At 36.4% G+C, this 18,331-nt stretch overlaps 1 protein-coding gene across 1 annotated transcript; it reads right to left on the reverse strand.

Annotated features, from left to right (window-relative positions):
* Positions 1–351: 351 nt before the first annotated feature.
* Positions 352–9,026, reverse strand: LOC121294501 (protein-tyrosine-phosphatase MKP1-like). Its single transcript, XM_041218274.1, has 5 exons — positions 8,983–9,026; positions 7,402–7,499; positions 6,436–6,519; positions 3,363–3,547; positions 352–2,929 (listed from the first exon to the last, which is right to left on the reverse strand). The coding sequence occupies exons 2-5, from the start codon at positions 7,487–7,489 to the stop codon at positions 2,078–2,080; spliced, it is 1,209 nt and encodes a 402-aa protein (XP_041074208.1). The 5' UTR covers positions 7,490–7,499; positions 8,983–9,026; the 3' UTR covers positions 352–2,077.
* Between the last annotated feature and the right edge of the window lie 9,305 nt (positions 9,027–18,331).

The raw sequence follows: 18,331 nt of genomic DNA on the forward strand, positions 1-18,331 counted from the left end.
ATCTTTCATCTGTATTTGGCATGTATATCTTACACAAAGGTTTAACATTCAACACTCGGAAATACGTTTAATATTAAAAATTAATACTTATTTCACATACCACATCTCCACAGCTAGACTGCCACTCTAGAGACACATCATTTAAGCAGTCTGGCTCTGGGGGTGCAGCACATGAATGCATATCCAAGTAAAATGACAGCTTATCAGTTATAAGTTAATACTTTGCATGACTTTATTTTATCTTGCAGTTTGGACAAAAGCTGAGGTCTGGTAGAACCAAACCCATTTCTGGTAAAGTCAAAGACACATAATAACAACAATAAAGACCACAGTATTCCAATGGCACCATTTCAACACTGTTTAATCACGTTATGTACAATACACATTAACTACAAGAAAATGCATAATAGAATCTGTAAACTTCACTTCAATCTCCAAATTTTAATACCAAAAACACAGACGTACAAAAAAGTCACCCGAGTGCAGAGGTACGTATAACTAGCATAGGATGACAAACTGTCCAACCAAAAATATTCTGTACATAGTCATAAAATACCAACTATGCCCCCATCTCCTATTCAAAAGGTGCAAACCGCTATTGCAGCAATAAGTACAGGAGATTATATATATATTACATATTTTTATTTTGATGGTATTAGAGCAGTATCATTCATTGGTCACCACACTTTGCATTAAAAATAAAATACTGCCACTGCACAGGCCATTATATTATACAGCGGTTACAACAGTAAGACTATTTATTAACCAGTTAAAAGTATATTCAGTTTTCACAAGTCAAAATGAGAAGAGACTGAGGATATTCCACAAAACATTACCAGCAGCGTGTGTATTGACACAAACCCATAAAAAAGGCAATAAAAAAAGGGATCAATTTCTGTTAAGTTTCTTCCATGTAAAAGAATAATGTTCTTCAGCTCAAGATACACAGCAGAGCTCTGATCAGGCACTCCAAAGGGGTGTGACGAGGAGCAGGACATAATCATTTAAACGTGCTGCATGATACCTATATTTCAAACAGAGAGAGAGAGAGAATCACCAAATTCTACTGTGAGTTCTATTATCTCCGAGCACTTGTCATCAGGAAAACAAAAACTCAATCTATTGAATTGTATGGAAATGGTCACTTTCACTATTTCGTAAATGCATCTTAGAAAGTAATGCTGTTATTAGTTCAGTGCAATATTCATGACCTCCAATGTATTTTGAGGCTCCTAACATTACTTCAGTGGGCCAGGACAATCAAGTGCAAGGAAAAAAGGATACTCACAAAACAGATACAACATCTGGACCACGGTGGAATCATGTGGTGTGTCCAGCCAATAAAAGCACAGAGAATCTTGTTAATTGCGTATAAAAACAACTTTGAAGTGTCCACCAATTGAACCCTCATTGAGGGTGTACATAAATACATCTTTCATTCGGCGGACACCTGGGCGCACTTGCAGTAAACATGCCTGAATATGTACAAGATGACACGATTCACAGGAGCTCCTAATCTGGTCTGAACTATCAATTCCTAAAAAGTATTTCCTTACTATTTTAAGCTTTGATCTAGCACTGCTGCCCCGGCCGTGTGATTCTGGCCAGTGTGGAGTGAACCACTTTGTTGCCTCCATCTCCCTAAAGCGACAGGCAGTGGATTCACCCTTGTTACCTGAGCTTTAAAAACAGCTGAATTCCCCTCGGTTAAAAAAAATAATAATCTAACAATCATGCTGATAGGCTATTATTCTGCTCTACAGCTAATAAATTCAGCAGTCTGCTCCTCCCCCCTACTCATATCTGATAATACAGTAAAAATCAGACAGTTCCAAAAGAAACTGTCCCTGTACTCCATGTCCATTACTAGTGTCTCCAATCCAAATTACAATAAAAACCAGGTTCCATAAAAATTGCAAAAGGGGTCCATCAAAACCTAAAAATTGCAATTACGGCCTGCAAGACAGGAGCCCATCAATTGCTTTGGCCAGTTTATAGCTTAATTACCCTGCAGTCTCTTTTGCTGAAATGAGAACTCAATTTCTTAGTCCCTATAACCAGACTGAGCAAAGTAAGGTTAGGTCCACGCCATCTTGCGGGATATGGCCTGTTTGAAGCACTCTGGATCCACGTTCCCACCAGGTCTCAGCGATTTCTCCAAATTCACCAGCAGATTCTGATGACACTCCTGAATGTTAACTGGGTACTTGGCTCTCACAAACTCATAGGCAGAAATTAGCCTCATGTTCTGCTTTACCATCAAATACTGGATAATGCAAGTGGGAGCCAACGAATACCCATCGCTGCAGTGGATCAAAACACGCTTTCGCTTCTCTGTGGAAGCGTCGATGCACCCATTGATGTCCTCGAAGCCGCGCTGCTTCAGGGCCACGCTCTTCTCGTCAGGAAGGCCGCTGATGTCAACCTTGAGACGGGACCAACTGTGCTTGGTGCCCCGGGAGCAGGTACAGGGGATGAGGTCCACTTTGTGTTCGCCGGCGAAGCTGCTCATGTCGATAACACTGTCGATGCTGTTCCTGCAGAGGATACGCCCACTGTAGGCTGCATTGAGATTCCCCACGTAGATGTAGTCTGTCACTTTCGCGATGACCGGCTCTGAGAATTGGAAATGCTCCGGGATGCTTTGTTTCGAGTCCACGGCGTCCTCTGCTTTGTTCCCGCCTCTTCTGTTGTAATTGCGAAGTTTCTTGGAGCCCGACCGAGATGGTGGGTTGGAGTCAGATTCAGAGCTGCTGTTCCAGGGAGGTGAGAACAAGGAGAAGCGACTGGAGGATTTACTCTTGGTTAGAGGCTCAACAGGACTGGATAAACTAGAGCTTGATGTGTTTGATCCAGAAGCACAGAAGAGAGATGCTCGTTCTAGAGACCCGGTGCTGCTAGCCGCCCCAGCACTGTGTGCCTGATCCATCTGCAAAAAAAGAGGAGGCCAGGGTTACTCTTTGTATGTATGACAGGCTGCATGCACACTGGTATCTTCATGGTATCTATCCCTTTCTGTTACTGATAAATAGCCAGCTAAACTTAGTACAGAATAATAAAAAGGATGACAATTTGTCAATAACTTCACTCACTCTATTTACCTTATACAAACAGCTATGGCTTCAACACAAAGTCTTAAACCTGACAGCATTTGGATCAGTTACAATCAGATTACTTTAACCAATAAGTTCTACTATAGTGCAATTCTACATATGAAAATACTGTAATTATATTGATAACAATTACTTTTGACTTTAGTGGATTTATGGAAGTAAAAACTTTTAGAATGTAGCAATCACAACCTTTTAGATATTTTCTGACCATCTGTAAATGTTTCCTCACGGACAATGTGTGATGTGTACCTGAGCTTTGAGGTTGTTCTTCCAGTCTTGTGATTCGAGAGCTCTGAACCTTCCATTGCTGTCAGAAGAGACAGACAGGCAGAGAGGGCGGTGGGTTCGCACAGGGAGCTGGGGAGTTAAGGCCATGATCGCCGGCTTCTGTTCGGGCTGCTCGTTTCTACTCATAATTAGGTTTGGACAGGAACCTGGCAAAGAGAAATATCTATAAATACCATGTATGCAAGTAGCATACATATCACCCACTAAGGACATAAACGCGTTCTTTATTATGAAAAATGCAGATCCCCATTAACTACATCCACAGCATCTTAAAATATCCATGCCCAGTTTAAACAAAACAATAGGTTCCCAAGATATAGCCTCTTAGGCAACCACATACTGTGAGAAACTAGGTTATTGTGAGCTTTCACATTATTTGAATTAAGTTTCCTCAAAAAAGAACTATGTTGGAAAGTCAAGTGAACATCTTGTAATGCAAGTCTAAAAAGTTAATATTACAATTATTGGTGTTGTGTTTTTAACTTGTAGCCTATATCTGGCTGGTCTCGTTTCTCTGACTGGTGTCATGTTTAAATATAAATCACAACCAGACCATTTTGATACAGTTTTCATTCTCACTAATCAGTATACTAGATATAAAGATTTAATGATAAATGTACCAACATTAAGAACACGTAACCTTCAGAATGAAAAAATGGTCAAAAGAGCAGCACGTGGGAGCTGATAAATCATGATTTCAGTTGAACGAATGCAATTTGCTATGCAAATATGAAAGATGTGGGTTACCAGGAGTGGCAATAGAAAACATCTTAATGTTACAAAAACTAACAAACATTCACTTCTACCTATCAAGCATTTAATCTGCTTAAGCCTGGTACTTAAAACCTGTAGGAATACCTGTCCGGTTTAAAAAAAAAAAAAAAAAGCATGCACATTTATACTGCTCAATTTATTTTAAATGCATTTCCCTTTTCGCTAAAATACAATTTCTGTGTTTTGTTCTTTTGTACACATGACATTCAGAATGACTGTACAGTATACAGATAGTAAAATCAAATGAATTCCCAGTGCACAGTTTCACTTTAGCCTACAGTAAATAACAGCAACACAAAACAAATGCCTTCTGTACATACAACTGTCAAATTCAGAAATAAAAATTTTAAATTGAAACTAAAGGAATTTAGCACTTTTTTTTTTTTTTACCCAACTACTTAATAGCACACAAAACAACAAAATGGTTAATGCTGCCACATTTACAAGCTATGATACCATACAGTACCTTACATATACTGCACACAATAGAGAAATAATAAATCAATTTACATAGAATAGTTTAGTTTATGTGTGTAAAACATACAGTCTACCTGCTATTTTCTAAAATAGACCACAATTGTTTTCTGTTGGTATGATAACCATAGTGTAGCATATTTTGCACATGGGGCACCTCCATTTTCTCCCAGAACACCGAAATAGATACTGTTTTTCTTTTTTGTGAATCTGTTTTAAAAGTGAGTGCTCACTGTTGCTTTCACTTACCACCTTTTCTCAACTAAATCTCGCAAGCGCCTCACACCCACTGGGTCATTGTTAGGGCAGAAGTGGCGGCTGCTCTAATACACTACAAGACGTACTGATTAAATATTACTAGAACAGATGAAATACTTTGAATTACTTGTAAAATAACTTAAAAAATTGCGTAAATTCAGCAGTCATTACAAATCATCACAATGAACACAATATTGCACATTTCCAATAACACTAATTATTTTTATAACGACATTTTTTTATTGCGACTTCTGTTCGACGCGATACAACGAAGTTATTGAAAATTGTCCCAACCCTACAAGCCAGTATAATAACGTACTAATAATTGTTTTTAAAATGCCTTTTCCTAATAGCTACAGAAGACCATCGATACTATGCATGACTTAAACACAGCAAGTTGTCATTCAACTGCATGAACAAATAGCTTACTGACCTATCCACAAAAAGGATGACCTATATTTGCCCAGCAGTACCTGGCTAAATATTAACACTAGGGAGATTAGTACCAACCAGACATGCACGCTGCACATTTTATTAAAGCAATGTCAATATTTGCATGCGTCACTGAAACTAATTAGCACAGATGTATTGCCACCATGACGGAGGGCCTGTAAAGAAGTCAAACATCTCTTGTGGCCTGTGATAATGCAATTTCAGTACTGATGTTTGGGATTCTTTCTGCAAGGATAAGCAATCAGGAACAGGGTGTGTTTAAGGGCAGCTTTTGCTGTTTCTTTATTGCATGTTCTTCCTTATTGAATATTATAAGAAATATATATATATATATTTCGTATGAGCTTAACATTCAGCATACAGCACTCAGTATTCCCAGGTGGTCTCCCATCCAACTACTAACCAAGCCCAACATTGCTTTGCTTAAGCATTGCATGGGAAGTTCGATTTGAAGAGCTTTTTGCCATCAGAGACGTTGCCCAGGGGTCACTACAAGGAAGTAGCTCTTCTTGACGTATGTTCAGTTATGCACTGTAACAGTTTTTATTCAGACTGATTCAACACAAAACTGTGTTACACAGGTTTGCTTTAATTAGCAATACAGTGCACAAACAGGTCACCAAGAGCTAGACCGAGGGATTATCATAGCGAGTGTGGTTCTGAAGACTGATACAGGTTTTAAAAGGTATGACTTAAATAACAACAAACATACCTGGACGTACATTTTAGAGCAGCTATTTAAATACCTGGCACAGACATCTCATACTTTCATCATATTAATTATATGATCTGATTAATGTCAGTATTTTATTATTATTATTTTTTTTTTAATTGATTCATGTTGAGTAGGTTCTCTTTACCAATTCTGAAACAGTTTTAGCAGTCTACAGTACTGTACCAAAACCACTGCTGACAGTCTGCGAAATCAGAATCAACAGTTCACTGATGGGACTGAACATTTGGGTTCGGCACAAGGAACTACCTGACTTGACACAATGTCCAATTAAAGTATTGACGTGCGTGTCTGTGTTATGAGCTTTCAGCTTTAAACTAACTGTACAAGAGACTGACATACCTGTGCCACATTCTGAGCGGGTAATGGTCGACTGTAAATAATTGTGGATCTTAAATGTTTGACGAAGATGCTTCGAGATCACGCCTGCAAGACAACAAACAAGATTTAACCACCAACCAGAGACAAAGACATAACTGAAAAGCACACTAACCATGTTAGTGGAGTACTCCAACTTTACATTCTTACAAATTAAACACCCAGATATATTTTAGCAATGTTACATTAGAGACCAAAGTGCCATACTACAATCCATTTCATTATGTATGGCTGCTCTTCTGTATTTGTTTTTACTGAATTAAAAAGAGTCTACTGTGATAAATGTTTGACCTTAGTGAAATTATCCACGATAGAAGGGACCCAACATTTGGTGGCAAATTAATGAACAATTAATTGTCCCACACAATCTTATACAAATAAAGGAATCATATTTTGGAGATTAGTTATGAATTAATGATGAATCGCCTTGTAGTAGTTTTAGAAAGCAAACCTGCAGTTAAACTGGTTAATATAATTAAAACATTCTAGTTTGATCAAAAAGGAAACAATATTTTTATACTGCTATAAATTTATATATATATGTTTTTTTGTTGGATATATCCCAGAAAGTTTGCTATATAACAAAGCTAGAGCATGTGTAACGATAAATATGCAAATGTATAATTATGTATATGCAAAATTGAATCAAATGTATCATAAAAATGCCTCTTGTGATACGACTAACATTTTGATATGACAACAGTGACTTGGCAGGCTTTTAACAGAGAATGACAGGATGATGATTTAAGGTAGAATCGCTAGCTGAAGGTAATTACTGCCTGCCTACTACAGTACCTGCTGATCAATAATATTACAGCACCACCTTAAAACTGCCAACTCATATCTGAAGTCAGTATTTTTTCAGAATATGTACAGTGGTTATGGAGGTGAAGTAACTCATCTTTACCACACATTTGTTTTCTGAATTACCTGTCGTGCCATTTTTCTTAGAATTTAACTTTTTGTCCAACAGTTTAAGTGCAATGAAGTCTTTGTTCCATTTTTCTATGGATTCCATTTTCTGCCCCCTGAGAACACAAAAAGACAAAGTATTAATGCAATACAAAAAAGAGCAAGAAAAGGTATTAGCACTACCTACAGAGTGTAAGAAAGCATCGATGCAATACCTACAGAGTGTAAAAGCATTGATGCAATACCTACAGACTGTAAGAAAGCATTGATGCAATACCTACAGACTGTAACAAAGCATTGATGCAATACCTACAGACTGTAACAAAGCCTCCATATATACTTAAGTATTAGAGCAGTATAGCTAATTTTAATGTGACATCACTCACATCTGATGCAAAGAAATGTCAGATGGCTATATCACAGCAAGATCATATCATATATAAGATTATATAATATATAATAAATTATGAAACGATCATTGCTGGATATAGTAACTTAAAGACAATATAACAAGAACATTTAAAAATGTTCCAAGGAAGATTGGATTGTTAGGAATTGATTATAAATAAAACGACAGCCCCTTCCACATAGAAAAGTTTACAGAGTAAGAATAGAAGCAGTTCAGAGTTTACAGGTTTTTAAAGGCAATGTCTCTGTTGCTCGTTTTTGGTAGAAGGCAGTTTCTGGGGGAGTTTTACAGAACCATGGAAGGAAAACATAGCAACATATATAATGCTAAATTGACCTATCAACAAACAAATCAAGCAAGCAAGCAAACGTGGCACCACAACGAGGAGGATATGGACCACCAGTGCTCCGATTGCAAATGACCAAACAATCTGCAATGCTGCTTCTAAATGCAAGGCATTGTCCTGCAGGATCACTAACAAATTGCAATCGTTGCATTGAGCCTGCGTTTTTCAAACATACTGCCAATGAAGACAGCAGTAGAGACAGATGTTATAAATAGCACAGCATTTTGTTTAGAGGGTTTTTAAAAAAGCATAAGGGGCGAGATATACATTGGAATTTCAATTGTGTCTTGCTGGTCATTTGCCTGATAAAGTACTGTTAAAATACGACGTGAACGTTAAGAAAACGTATGACAATAATATTGAAATATTTCCCAGCTAGATTAGCAATGCAAAAGAATTAAAAAAAAACGTGCATTAGATGTATTTTTCCGTTAACCCCTAAATGTAGATTAGTTACACGCTTGAAACTCTAGGTCGTGATATTTTTAATACAACACCCACGCAAAGCTATGCCAAACATGCACGACACAAATGTATACACTGCTTTTGTTTTAAAAAAATGCATGCAACCAACATATTCGCTTGACATTGCATGCACAACGCAACAATTCCTTTCACAGTTACAGAAAGTATTTATTATTAACAGCAATTCCATGGAATGCATAAAATAATACACAAAAACTTAGTATGGCAACCAGCGACCAGAATACTGGAATTAAAATTATTGACACTACATGAGCAATTCTCTTCAAATACATTCTATCTAATTTGTTAGTGAAAAGCAGAGCTTAATTAACATAGTCGCTATTCGTTTAAAACACACAAAAGAAACAAAGACACAAACCCTCACGCCATTCACTCTTTCAGCTGCACACAGCTGGACGAAGCTCACGTGGACATTCCAATTGCATCGATTTGATCATGCAACACGAACAGAATTCTGGTAAATGTAGTCTTTCAACGTAGTTTTTAGGAAGGTTACAGAAAGTGTAGCAAAAAAAAAAAAAAAATCTGATATTACTTTACAGCCTCAATAACGTTAAATTTTTATAATGTTTGTATTTTTACAAGCATATACATTTTTTTTATCTTTACTGTGCTGTCTCAATCTGCAATGGTGATGCTGAGGCACTGTCTGCATTATCAATGTGGTTCTTACTCCCGAAGCAATCAATGGCAGAAGTCGCCCCACAGTGGCACGAGCCATACATAGAGACTCTCACTCACTTTAGGAACTTTCTGGTGTCTCACTCCAAAACAGAAGGAATTGAGGATGAGTGTATTCCTAAACTTCACTGCTTTTTTTTTTCAAATCTCATTCTTACAGATGCTCTAACCTTAGCATCTTTGTAAAGTAGTGTAGCCATTGGGCCCATTTCATATTGCAGAATGTATCCCCAAAACACCACAGTGCCACAACCACATGATGTTCCTAAGGTTTTGCCCTGGTCTTGTACTAGGTAAACATCACAACAGGTCATTTAGAAGTAATGCAGTAATAATGCCCTAATTATGTCATTTTTTAACATTCAAATGACTCGTTTGAAACTCTGTCAAGCTTGCAAGGTTTAGTTGCATATAATGCTAATTAAGCAGCTGGGTGAGATTTGGAGATGTGTGTGGGTTGAGTTGAGATAACGAGAATTGACAATTAAGAACTAAACAGGACTTGATTTATGCTCAGCCTTTGATAGTATTAGTAATTCTTTACTGAGGCCCAGGTGTCAATGACATTATAGCCTTTGGGGGACATTTAACGTACTATATACTGATTCTCTTGTTAATTTCAAGGACATTTTAAAATGACACTTTCTGCCTGCTTTGCAAAATGCAGACAAACTGTTTAAAAAACCTTGTTTAACTAGTATTAATAATGTTTTGAAAACACCAGCGAGAAACATTGTTGGCCTGTAGTTTGTAAGCATTTGTAGTACAACCAGTTTAATAACCATTGGTCTCAAGGAATAATTAGTCATGGAGGGTCTAGGGACTATCCCTGCAAGAGCGTTGTCACTAGGGATGCTGGAGGTTCTTTGCATGGCTTCTATCATATACAGGGGTTACAGTTTTGTTCAGTCTCTTTTAGCATGGCTTTTATTTTGCAATCCTCAATTAAACATTAATTTATTGACTAATCACCCTGCCCTTATAAACGTTTCCCATATAGCAATGTGTATTAAAAAAAGTGAAAGCATGGGAGCATAGATAAGCATTGTAAATTCCGGAGAGATATGGTAAAGCATGCTAAAAAGCATGGCAATCCATGGTAAACGGTGGTAAATGCATAGCAGAACTATGGAAATCGCATGGAAACTGTGCAAAACAAATTTACCATGTTAAACTTTTCTAAGGATAGTTCCCAACTTGGTTCCTCCCACGTGACCTATATTAAATTATTATTGCATGCATGTTTTCAGCTGTATTTAAAGCTTTTTTTTTTTGCTTCTTGCTTTTTATGACTAATGTTTTTTCAATGCATTATTGTCAATTGCCAGTTCTATATTAATTTAGTACATTGGTTTGGATTGCACCTCTGATTTATATGATAGTAAACAAGGGCAACAACATTTTAACATTTGACCGAATGTCACACTGTTAATAGGCATCACAAATATCTTCATCTATTTTTATATCATTAACTTTTATCATTATAAAGAGTCCATTGAGGTATGATCAACTGTGTTTTCACCAAATGGTGCCAACCCCCACAGTACATTAAACTGAAGGGACAAAACCTTTCCCTTTGAATCCAACTTTGCACCATGTATCTCTGACCCACACATATCCCCTACTACTTGCAGGAGTAGAAGGTTATACATCACATATTTATATATAACTAACAGAACTGCTTTATAAATACAACTTCTAGCCTCCAGTTATAAAAGTTTACCACAGTATTTTGGCACAGTTTTTTTTTTTTTTTGTGAAATTTTACCATGCATTTACTATATTTATACTATGCATTGACCATAACCTGGTTTGCCATAGTTTTTAATATGCTCTACCATATCTTGCTAGTCTTTACAATACTTACCTATGCTTTACCATTCTTTCACTATGCTTTATTGCACTTTACTATGATTTTACCATAGAAACTCTAACAAGGCACACGCTGAAACAAACTTGTGTTAACATTCAATAAGTTAATGAAACACATGCACAGTATGCACAATGAAACACATGCACAGTATGCACAATGAAACACATGCACAGTATGCACAATGCCTCTTGCTGTAGAAGATGGTGATAAGGTCATTAAGCAGTGCTGGGTGCTTCCTTTTATTGAACCCACACTCCTAAGTTATATTGGACTACACTGTTGCTTTTGGGCAACTGAAACGAGCATTCCTTTCATTCTGGAAAAGCAAGCTTGAGCTGTATCCTAAGTAGATCATCTGGATGTATTATGATTGATCATCTGTGTATCCTGCATGCTTTTATATCACTCCACTGCAGATAACCTCCCTTTAGATTTGTAAGGTGTGCAAGGCAAACTCGTCCTGACGTAGGTGAAAAATACATATGAGCAATGCATGAAACGCAAAGAAAAGACAAAAATACTGCTGATACAAGCAAACAGGTCTCTGCTTTAACAGGAGAGTAGTAAAATCAACAGCTGCTTGATTCCCTTACTGTATAATGTTATGATATACTATAGAAGTAGTCTAACGGAAAGCATTTATTTTATTCTGATAAAAAAAAAGAAAAAAGTTGTAAAGGTAGAAATGCAGCAACGACAAAGGTTGGCAAAAAAGTTTTTTGTAACAGCTAACAGCGTGGTTTTCAAAAGGACCAAAGTAACCTGACATTGGTATTTTAAAAAAGCTCACCGAAAACACTTTCATGCATCTCTTTTGCAGACTCCACTGTCACTGGTCCAAATTAACTTTTAAGAACACTTTGCCCCCTTTGAAAATCATGCCATTATTATCTACCCAGTAAGATAAGAAGAAAAAAACAAAAACATATAGGTCTGGTTTGACAGACTGAAATAGAGCTGATCAGGGTTTGTGAAACCAGAAGAACAGTAAGTGTACATTTAAAACACATTCACTGTGTGTGCAATATTATATAAAAATTCAATAAATGTCACCGGACCATACTTCAAAGTTACTTGTATACACATTAAATACTTTATTATTATTCTTTTTGTTAAACTTCCATAATAACTTTTTTTGTAATGAGAGGCTGACTCACCTTTTGATCAATTTCCTTCAATCAAACAAGTATTTTCTCCTTGTTCTGTACTTCAGTCACACTAAAGAGCTCAATAACATCCCCTGCTCGCTTCTCTCCCTGACTGCTTATTGAATGAAGGTCCATTCAGTGTAATCGCTTATGTAGCTCGCCTATGACAGGCTGTAATTGGACAGATTACCGCTTGCTAGTATCCTGGTTACAGCTGCCTAGAGTGACGTCACTGATGGTTTCTAACATGCTTCAAGCATATGTCTATCTCCCAGTAGGAGAAAGACAGGATTAAGCAGCATTGATGAGAACTGATACCGTCTGTAATCAGTAATATCAATAAATAGAGTCATATCGACCCTTTAACTGCTTGGTACGACAGTCCAGCAAAAGTGTGTTGCCTATGTCACAGGTCACTACTCCTTTTGTGTAAGTAAAATGCTAACCGTAATGATTGATTTGTACAAGAAGACACAAATACAAAAATGTTTTTTTTTTAAAAATAACATTTTATAATGCTAATAATGATATTAGTGATATAGTTTATAAAAACACAACCATAACGACTTGAACCCAGGGACTCTGCTTGTATCCTTTAGAACTTCTAGCCGTCTTCAGAACCTCCTTCCAGTTGTTCTTTAATCCCATGAATCTAGCAACTGAGAAATAAGACAAAATCATGGAACAAGTTTCTTATAGGAGGGTGTTGATAAGAAATATTACTCAATAAATCAAATTCACCATTCCCAAGAAGTATGGTTCTTTCACAACCAAAAACTAAAGAGGAACCACAACCAAAAACTAAAGACAACAGTAGCGAATGGCACTGCATCCCAGGAATGATTACTAAATTCATATATTAGCTTTCGTGCCCTTTAATTTCATTTGAATAAAGTAGCTTTAAATTTCATGTTCATATTGTTTACTGCCTCTTCATGTTTGATGATGTTGGCAATCATTATGAATAGATCAGTGAGTGTTTCCTTTTATAAGCAAGAGCCAGTGCCTTCTAGTGATCTGTCACTTTGGCTCAAGTCTCCTATAGTTTTGCAGGCAGTATAAAGCAGAGCTCTAAGAAAGAGCCTTTGCTTGATCTAGCCTATATTACATATATGTACTGCTAATTAGGGGTGTGCCTATACTCATGCTTGAACTTGTAATTGCCTTTAAGAAGTATTTATCAACAGATACCAAACAAATCCATTCATTGATGTGTCAATTTAAAAACAAGAACAGTTGTCCTTCCCTCACCTTTACAATTGAATACCAATCAATGGCAATTAACTTTCACACTAAGTGTATTAAAAACCTTTCATTCAGGGCGCCGCTAATATTGACAATATTAAACTGACAATGATTAACAACTGACAAATAATTAACAAGCCACCTATTTTTTATAGACATTGAGTGCGGAGACATAATTACGAACAAAAGACTTATGAAATATTTAAGGCATGTGATAGGTAAAAAAGATGCTGCTGTCTAATAGGCACTTAATGATGCAAAGAGAGGGAGCTTCTGACAAAAACTGGTTGGCGTGTTGACCAGCTCAATTATCACTTCAAAGGAGACAGAAAGAACCTTTGGGTCCTTTCATTCGCCAGGAACGACTTGTTATCTCATCCTCCATCGACATTGCTGGGCCCACTTTGCATGCTGCCCCCCAACACTACCACTATCCCATCTGTGCATTTTCCTGCTTTTTTGATCAGTGCTCGTCTCTGAGATCCAAACCTGACTAAACAGACACTTGAGAAACCCTTGTGTGGCAGTAGACAGGCGGGGAACAATTGGAGTTAGATATCGCTTAACGGATTCACTGAGGAAAATCCAGGTTCAAAGCGATCAAGTGTTCTTTCCTTATTTGGATGGGGACATACTTGTGATGCGAGGGCACCTGAAACCCATTGAGGAACAATGGCTTCAAACAAGGCAAGGAGACTGTAGCTGAGACTTACATAGTCCTTATGCTCATTTGCCCTTCAGGTGACTGTCGCTTACAAAATAAATGAATGAATATTACAAAATATGTTCTTCAAAGAAAGTTCCTAGTTTGGCAATCTGTATATCTGCTCTTCCTAAGTCATTTAATCCCAGTAGTGTGTGGGGAAGCAGCTGGTTGGTTAAAACAGTGCACGGCAGGTGAGATTCATAGATTCACTTTCTTTATCTCTTGTTCTGACTACGCATTCTTACTATTGGTTGATGGCGTATTGAAATATGAACCAGTCAATTAGGCCTGTCATCAAGGTTTTCTTCCTGATAAGGCACCAATGGATAAACTAAACAATGATCGGTCACCAGCGGATAACATTTACATTTGCACTCTGCTAACAGGTTTTTTGTACTTTAGATTTTCCATTGACTAAACCACAGTTACCAAAGTTGGAGAGTTGGCAAAAAAAAAAATGTAAGCTGTACACACCAAAAGGTCATTGTAAAACCAACTCGCTTCACTTCATATTGAAATGTATAAGCAAAAATGCATTTTAGGGCTTGTGAAGGAGTGTATATCCCCGGTGTAAACTACACACTTTAGACCCTGGGATGTTGAAGGAGGTTGTGGCCATCTTGGCTCTGCTACAGCAGGGAAGGTTTCAGATTCAAAATGGCTGCCAGTTTCTAGTACACTCATTAGGGAGAGAAAACCTGGTGAGGATTTACATGTGATTGACCTTTTGGTTTATGGACTGGAACTGTGTATTATTCTACAGTATTTCTAGCAAAATAAATCTTAATCTTGTCAAAGGCAATAATTGGCAGGGCAATAGCACTATAGCCCTGGAAATCTTGGCTCTACAGTAGCTCAGTATAACACACTCTACCAGGCTCTTGTGTACAAGCTCAAGCAGCAGGCTACTTGTCAAACACAAGAACAGTGTGGGTGAAGGGAATGATTCAGAGATCAGAGCAGGTTCCAGGCATGACAGACGGGATGAATCACTTAGTGAATGGTGTAGCACACATAAAGTACTTGGGGGTCTGAGGAGTCAACAGCAGAAAATGGTAGAAGATAAAAGCATTAGATTTCGGGTTATATTGTTCAGTGAGGCTTTCTACAAGGAAATCAATATTTCTCAATGTAGATGAGTCCATCTCAGTGCATTATTGGACATTTTTAATGATAAAACGCTTCATCGCCATTAAATAAACAGGTCTACATGTAAATATATACAGTATATATATATAGCTCAAAGAGCCAGCTGCCCAACATTTCGATATGTTGTACATATCTTTCTCAAGGGAGCATGTGTTTGAATCAAAACATTGGAGGTATTTATAGGTGTTTGACAGCATGACAACTACTTATTATTGTTTATATTCAAATCCATGATTTATTCTTACATGACGTAATGGTGTTCTATACGTGACATCACTTTTACTTATATCTTTAAATCTATATTAATTCTAATTAACATTATTTTATATAAACTTATATCTATATTATCATGCAATGCTGGCTTTGAGGATCAGCCTTGATATGGTCTGCCCAGCGTATCAGCATGCACAGCTTTTGAATTAATTTGGTCTATTTCATTATTTTTAACTTTTATATGTTTATTGGAATTAATTAGTTCATTCTTTTCTGTTGAGGTCCGCTGGCATAATTGTGTTCAGTCTATTTATCTTTTTACTTTCTTATATTCTTATATATGTCGCATTGTCTAATTTTAGCTGTTCTAATATTACAAACTTTACATCATTTATGTCATGTCCTTGACTGGTGAAGTGCTGTATTATTGGTTAATTCATTTTTTTATTTCTAATTAATGAAAGGTGGTTCTGAATTCTTTTATATAAAGTTGTTCCAGTCTTTCCAACATATTTTATTTCATCGAATTTTTCACAGGCTATTTCATAAACAACATTGTTATTTTTACAGTAGATATTAGTTTTTTGTGGATATGTGGTGTTCTTATGTTTAATTATATTTTTACTTTTGTCCATGTATTTACAAACTTTACATGTACTAGTGCAAGTATTTGTAGAACCTATTCTGTCAATTATTCTTTTATGTTTACTGTGAACTAGAATATCACCTAAATTAGCTTCTCTTTTGAATGCTACAACTGGGGCCTTCAGAAATACATTTTTCAATTTTTCTGAATTATGTAGAATCCACAAGTGTTTCCAAATTATCTTAGAAATATTGAGCAAAAGTTTAGAGTACGTCATTACTAATGGGACTCGCTTGAGCTTTTTATCTCTATTTTTATAATCTAGTAGATCATCTCTTTTTAGTTTATCCACTTTTCTTAACTCTGTCTCTATAATTCTTTCTTTGTATCCTCTTTTTTTAAGATTTGATTTTAATACATGCCTTTGTTTTACATAGTCACTTTGTTTAGAGCATATGCTTCGTATTTTTCCGGAAAAATCCTGGAAACCCTAATTGAAAATCCCGGGTGTATATAATATATATATATATAAAATATATAGATATATATTAGTATATATATATATAGGATACATATAATATATATATATATGTCCCAAACTAAAGGGTGCCCTAACCAAGTTTCATCCCAACTAAATTTCTGGTTCGCTAAATATATCTAAAACTTGTTCTGATATCTACTATATTCCCGCATGGGGTAATAAGTCTTAAACTCAGTCAACAGGCCATACCCCACAGAATTATGGGTAACTGCAGATAAGGGATTGACTGTGCCTAACACTGCTTATTTGTTCCAAAGCTGTGTTTCCTCATGGGTATGGGAGTAACTACACCATGAACTTTGAAATGCCTGAGTAATCATTCAATTAATTGAGTCGCACATGCATCAACATACAAAAAAAACGCTGCTGGGATCATAACCAATTATAAAATATCATTAGTTATCACCGCCGAGAAATGTTGATTTCCCAACAGTAACTTTGACATGAAAACCTATGTGGAATAATTATATTGCTTCATATATACATAGGATCCAATAAGTGGCCCTGTGAAATTGCTGCATTCTGCTGTGACACTGCACCAACTGACCAAAAAATGAGTGACCTTCTAAGGAAGCTCACAGTGCGTATCTCCCAGGACACTTATGTTGCAATTGCTGATAATGCTGTGATCTTCTGGGGTTTCTTGATGTTGGTACACACACATTCACATTTATTCTGATTAGTATACTTCAGTCTATTCTGCACTGACATGAAGGAATACTGGAATATAATCACTTCAGGTTACACGAGGGATGTAAATGAACACACCTGCTTTTATTCAAGAGTTCCTTTCTCTTGCAAATGCTATGCAGTCAGCATCAATTACAAGCAGAAGTCTGTTTACTATGCAGCCCTGTGCTTATTGTTTAAGCATGCATAATAAAGCAGCTTCAAGGGGTTAGATAAAAGTCTTTTAAATTAGGCGAATTCAATTGTAATTTATTAGGAAAATTATGTTTATTTTTGGTACTTTTCCACTAGGTGTGCACATTATGTATTTTGGACATATATCAGAAAGGAAATGCTCGTGAGGTGATGACCAGCATACAGTAAGCTGTGAATCTGAGCAAATATGTCTGAATAATGTATTCACAAAAATGACTTTCTAATTCCATTGATTCATAACAGGAGCATTAAAAATGTATTACCCAAAAAAACCTTGTTCGTACTTCATTCAATTGAGATATTTACAGTAAAGAGGTTTTAAATTGACTATTATTTTTTTTCTTGAATCAGTACCAGTATTATGTCATTTGAACTCTCATGAGCCGTTGAAAACCAACAGACTGGAATTTCTAACAGGGATTTCTTCGACCAAAATAACCATTTTCTGTTACATAAAAAAGGGAAAGAAAATCACATACAGTAATGTGGAAATCTCCTCTTCCATTCTCCTAAAAAAAACTAAGTAGGCAAATGTTACAAAAATGTCTATTCTTCAGTTAAGCAAGATATACAAATATTGAAAAAAGTGCATCCAACAATACGCATGGCCAATCGATGAGAAAACAGTATTCTAATAAATATTGTATGTTTTTTTTTTTCACTGTTCAGTGTTAGTGTAT

The sequence above is a fragment of the Polyodon spathula genome, chromosome 19 (genome assembly GCF_017654505.1).
Source record: "Polyodon spathula isolate WHYD16114869_AA chromosome 19, ASM1765450v1, whole genome shotgun sequence".
Taxonomy (NCBI): domain Eukaryota; kingdom Metazoa; phylum Chordata; class Actinopteri; order Acipenseriformes; family Polyodontidae; genus Polyodon; species Polyodon spathula.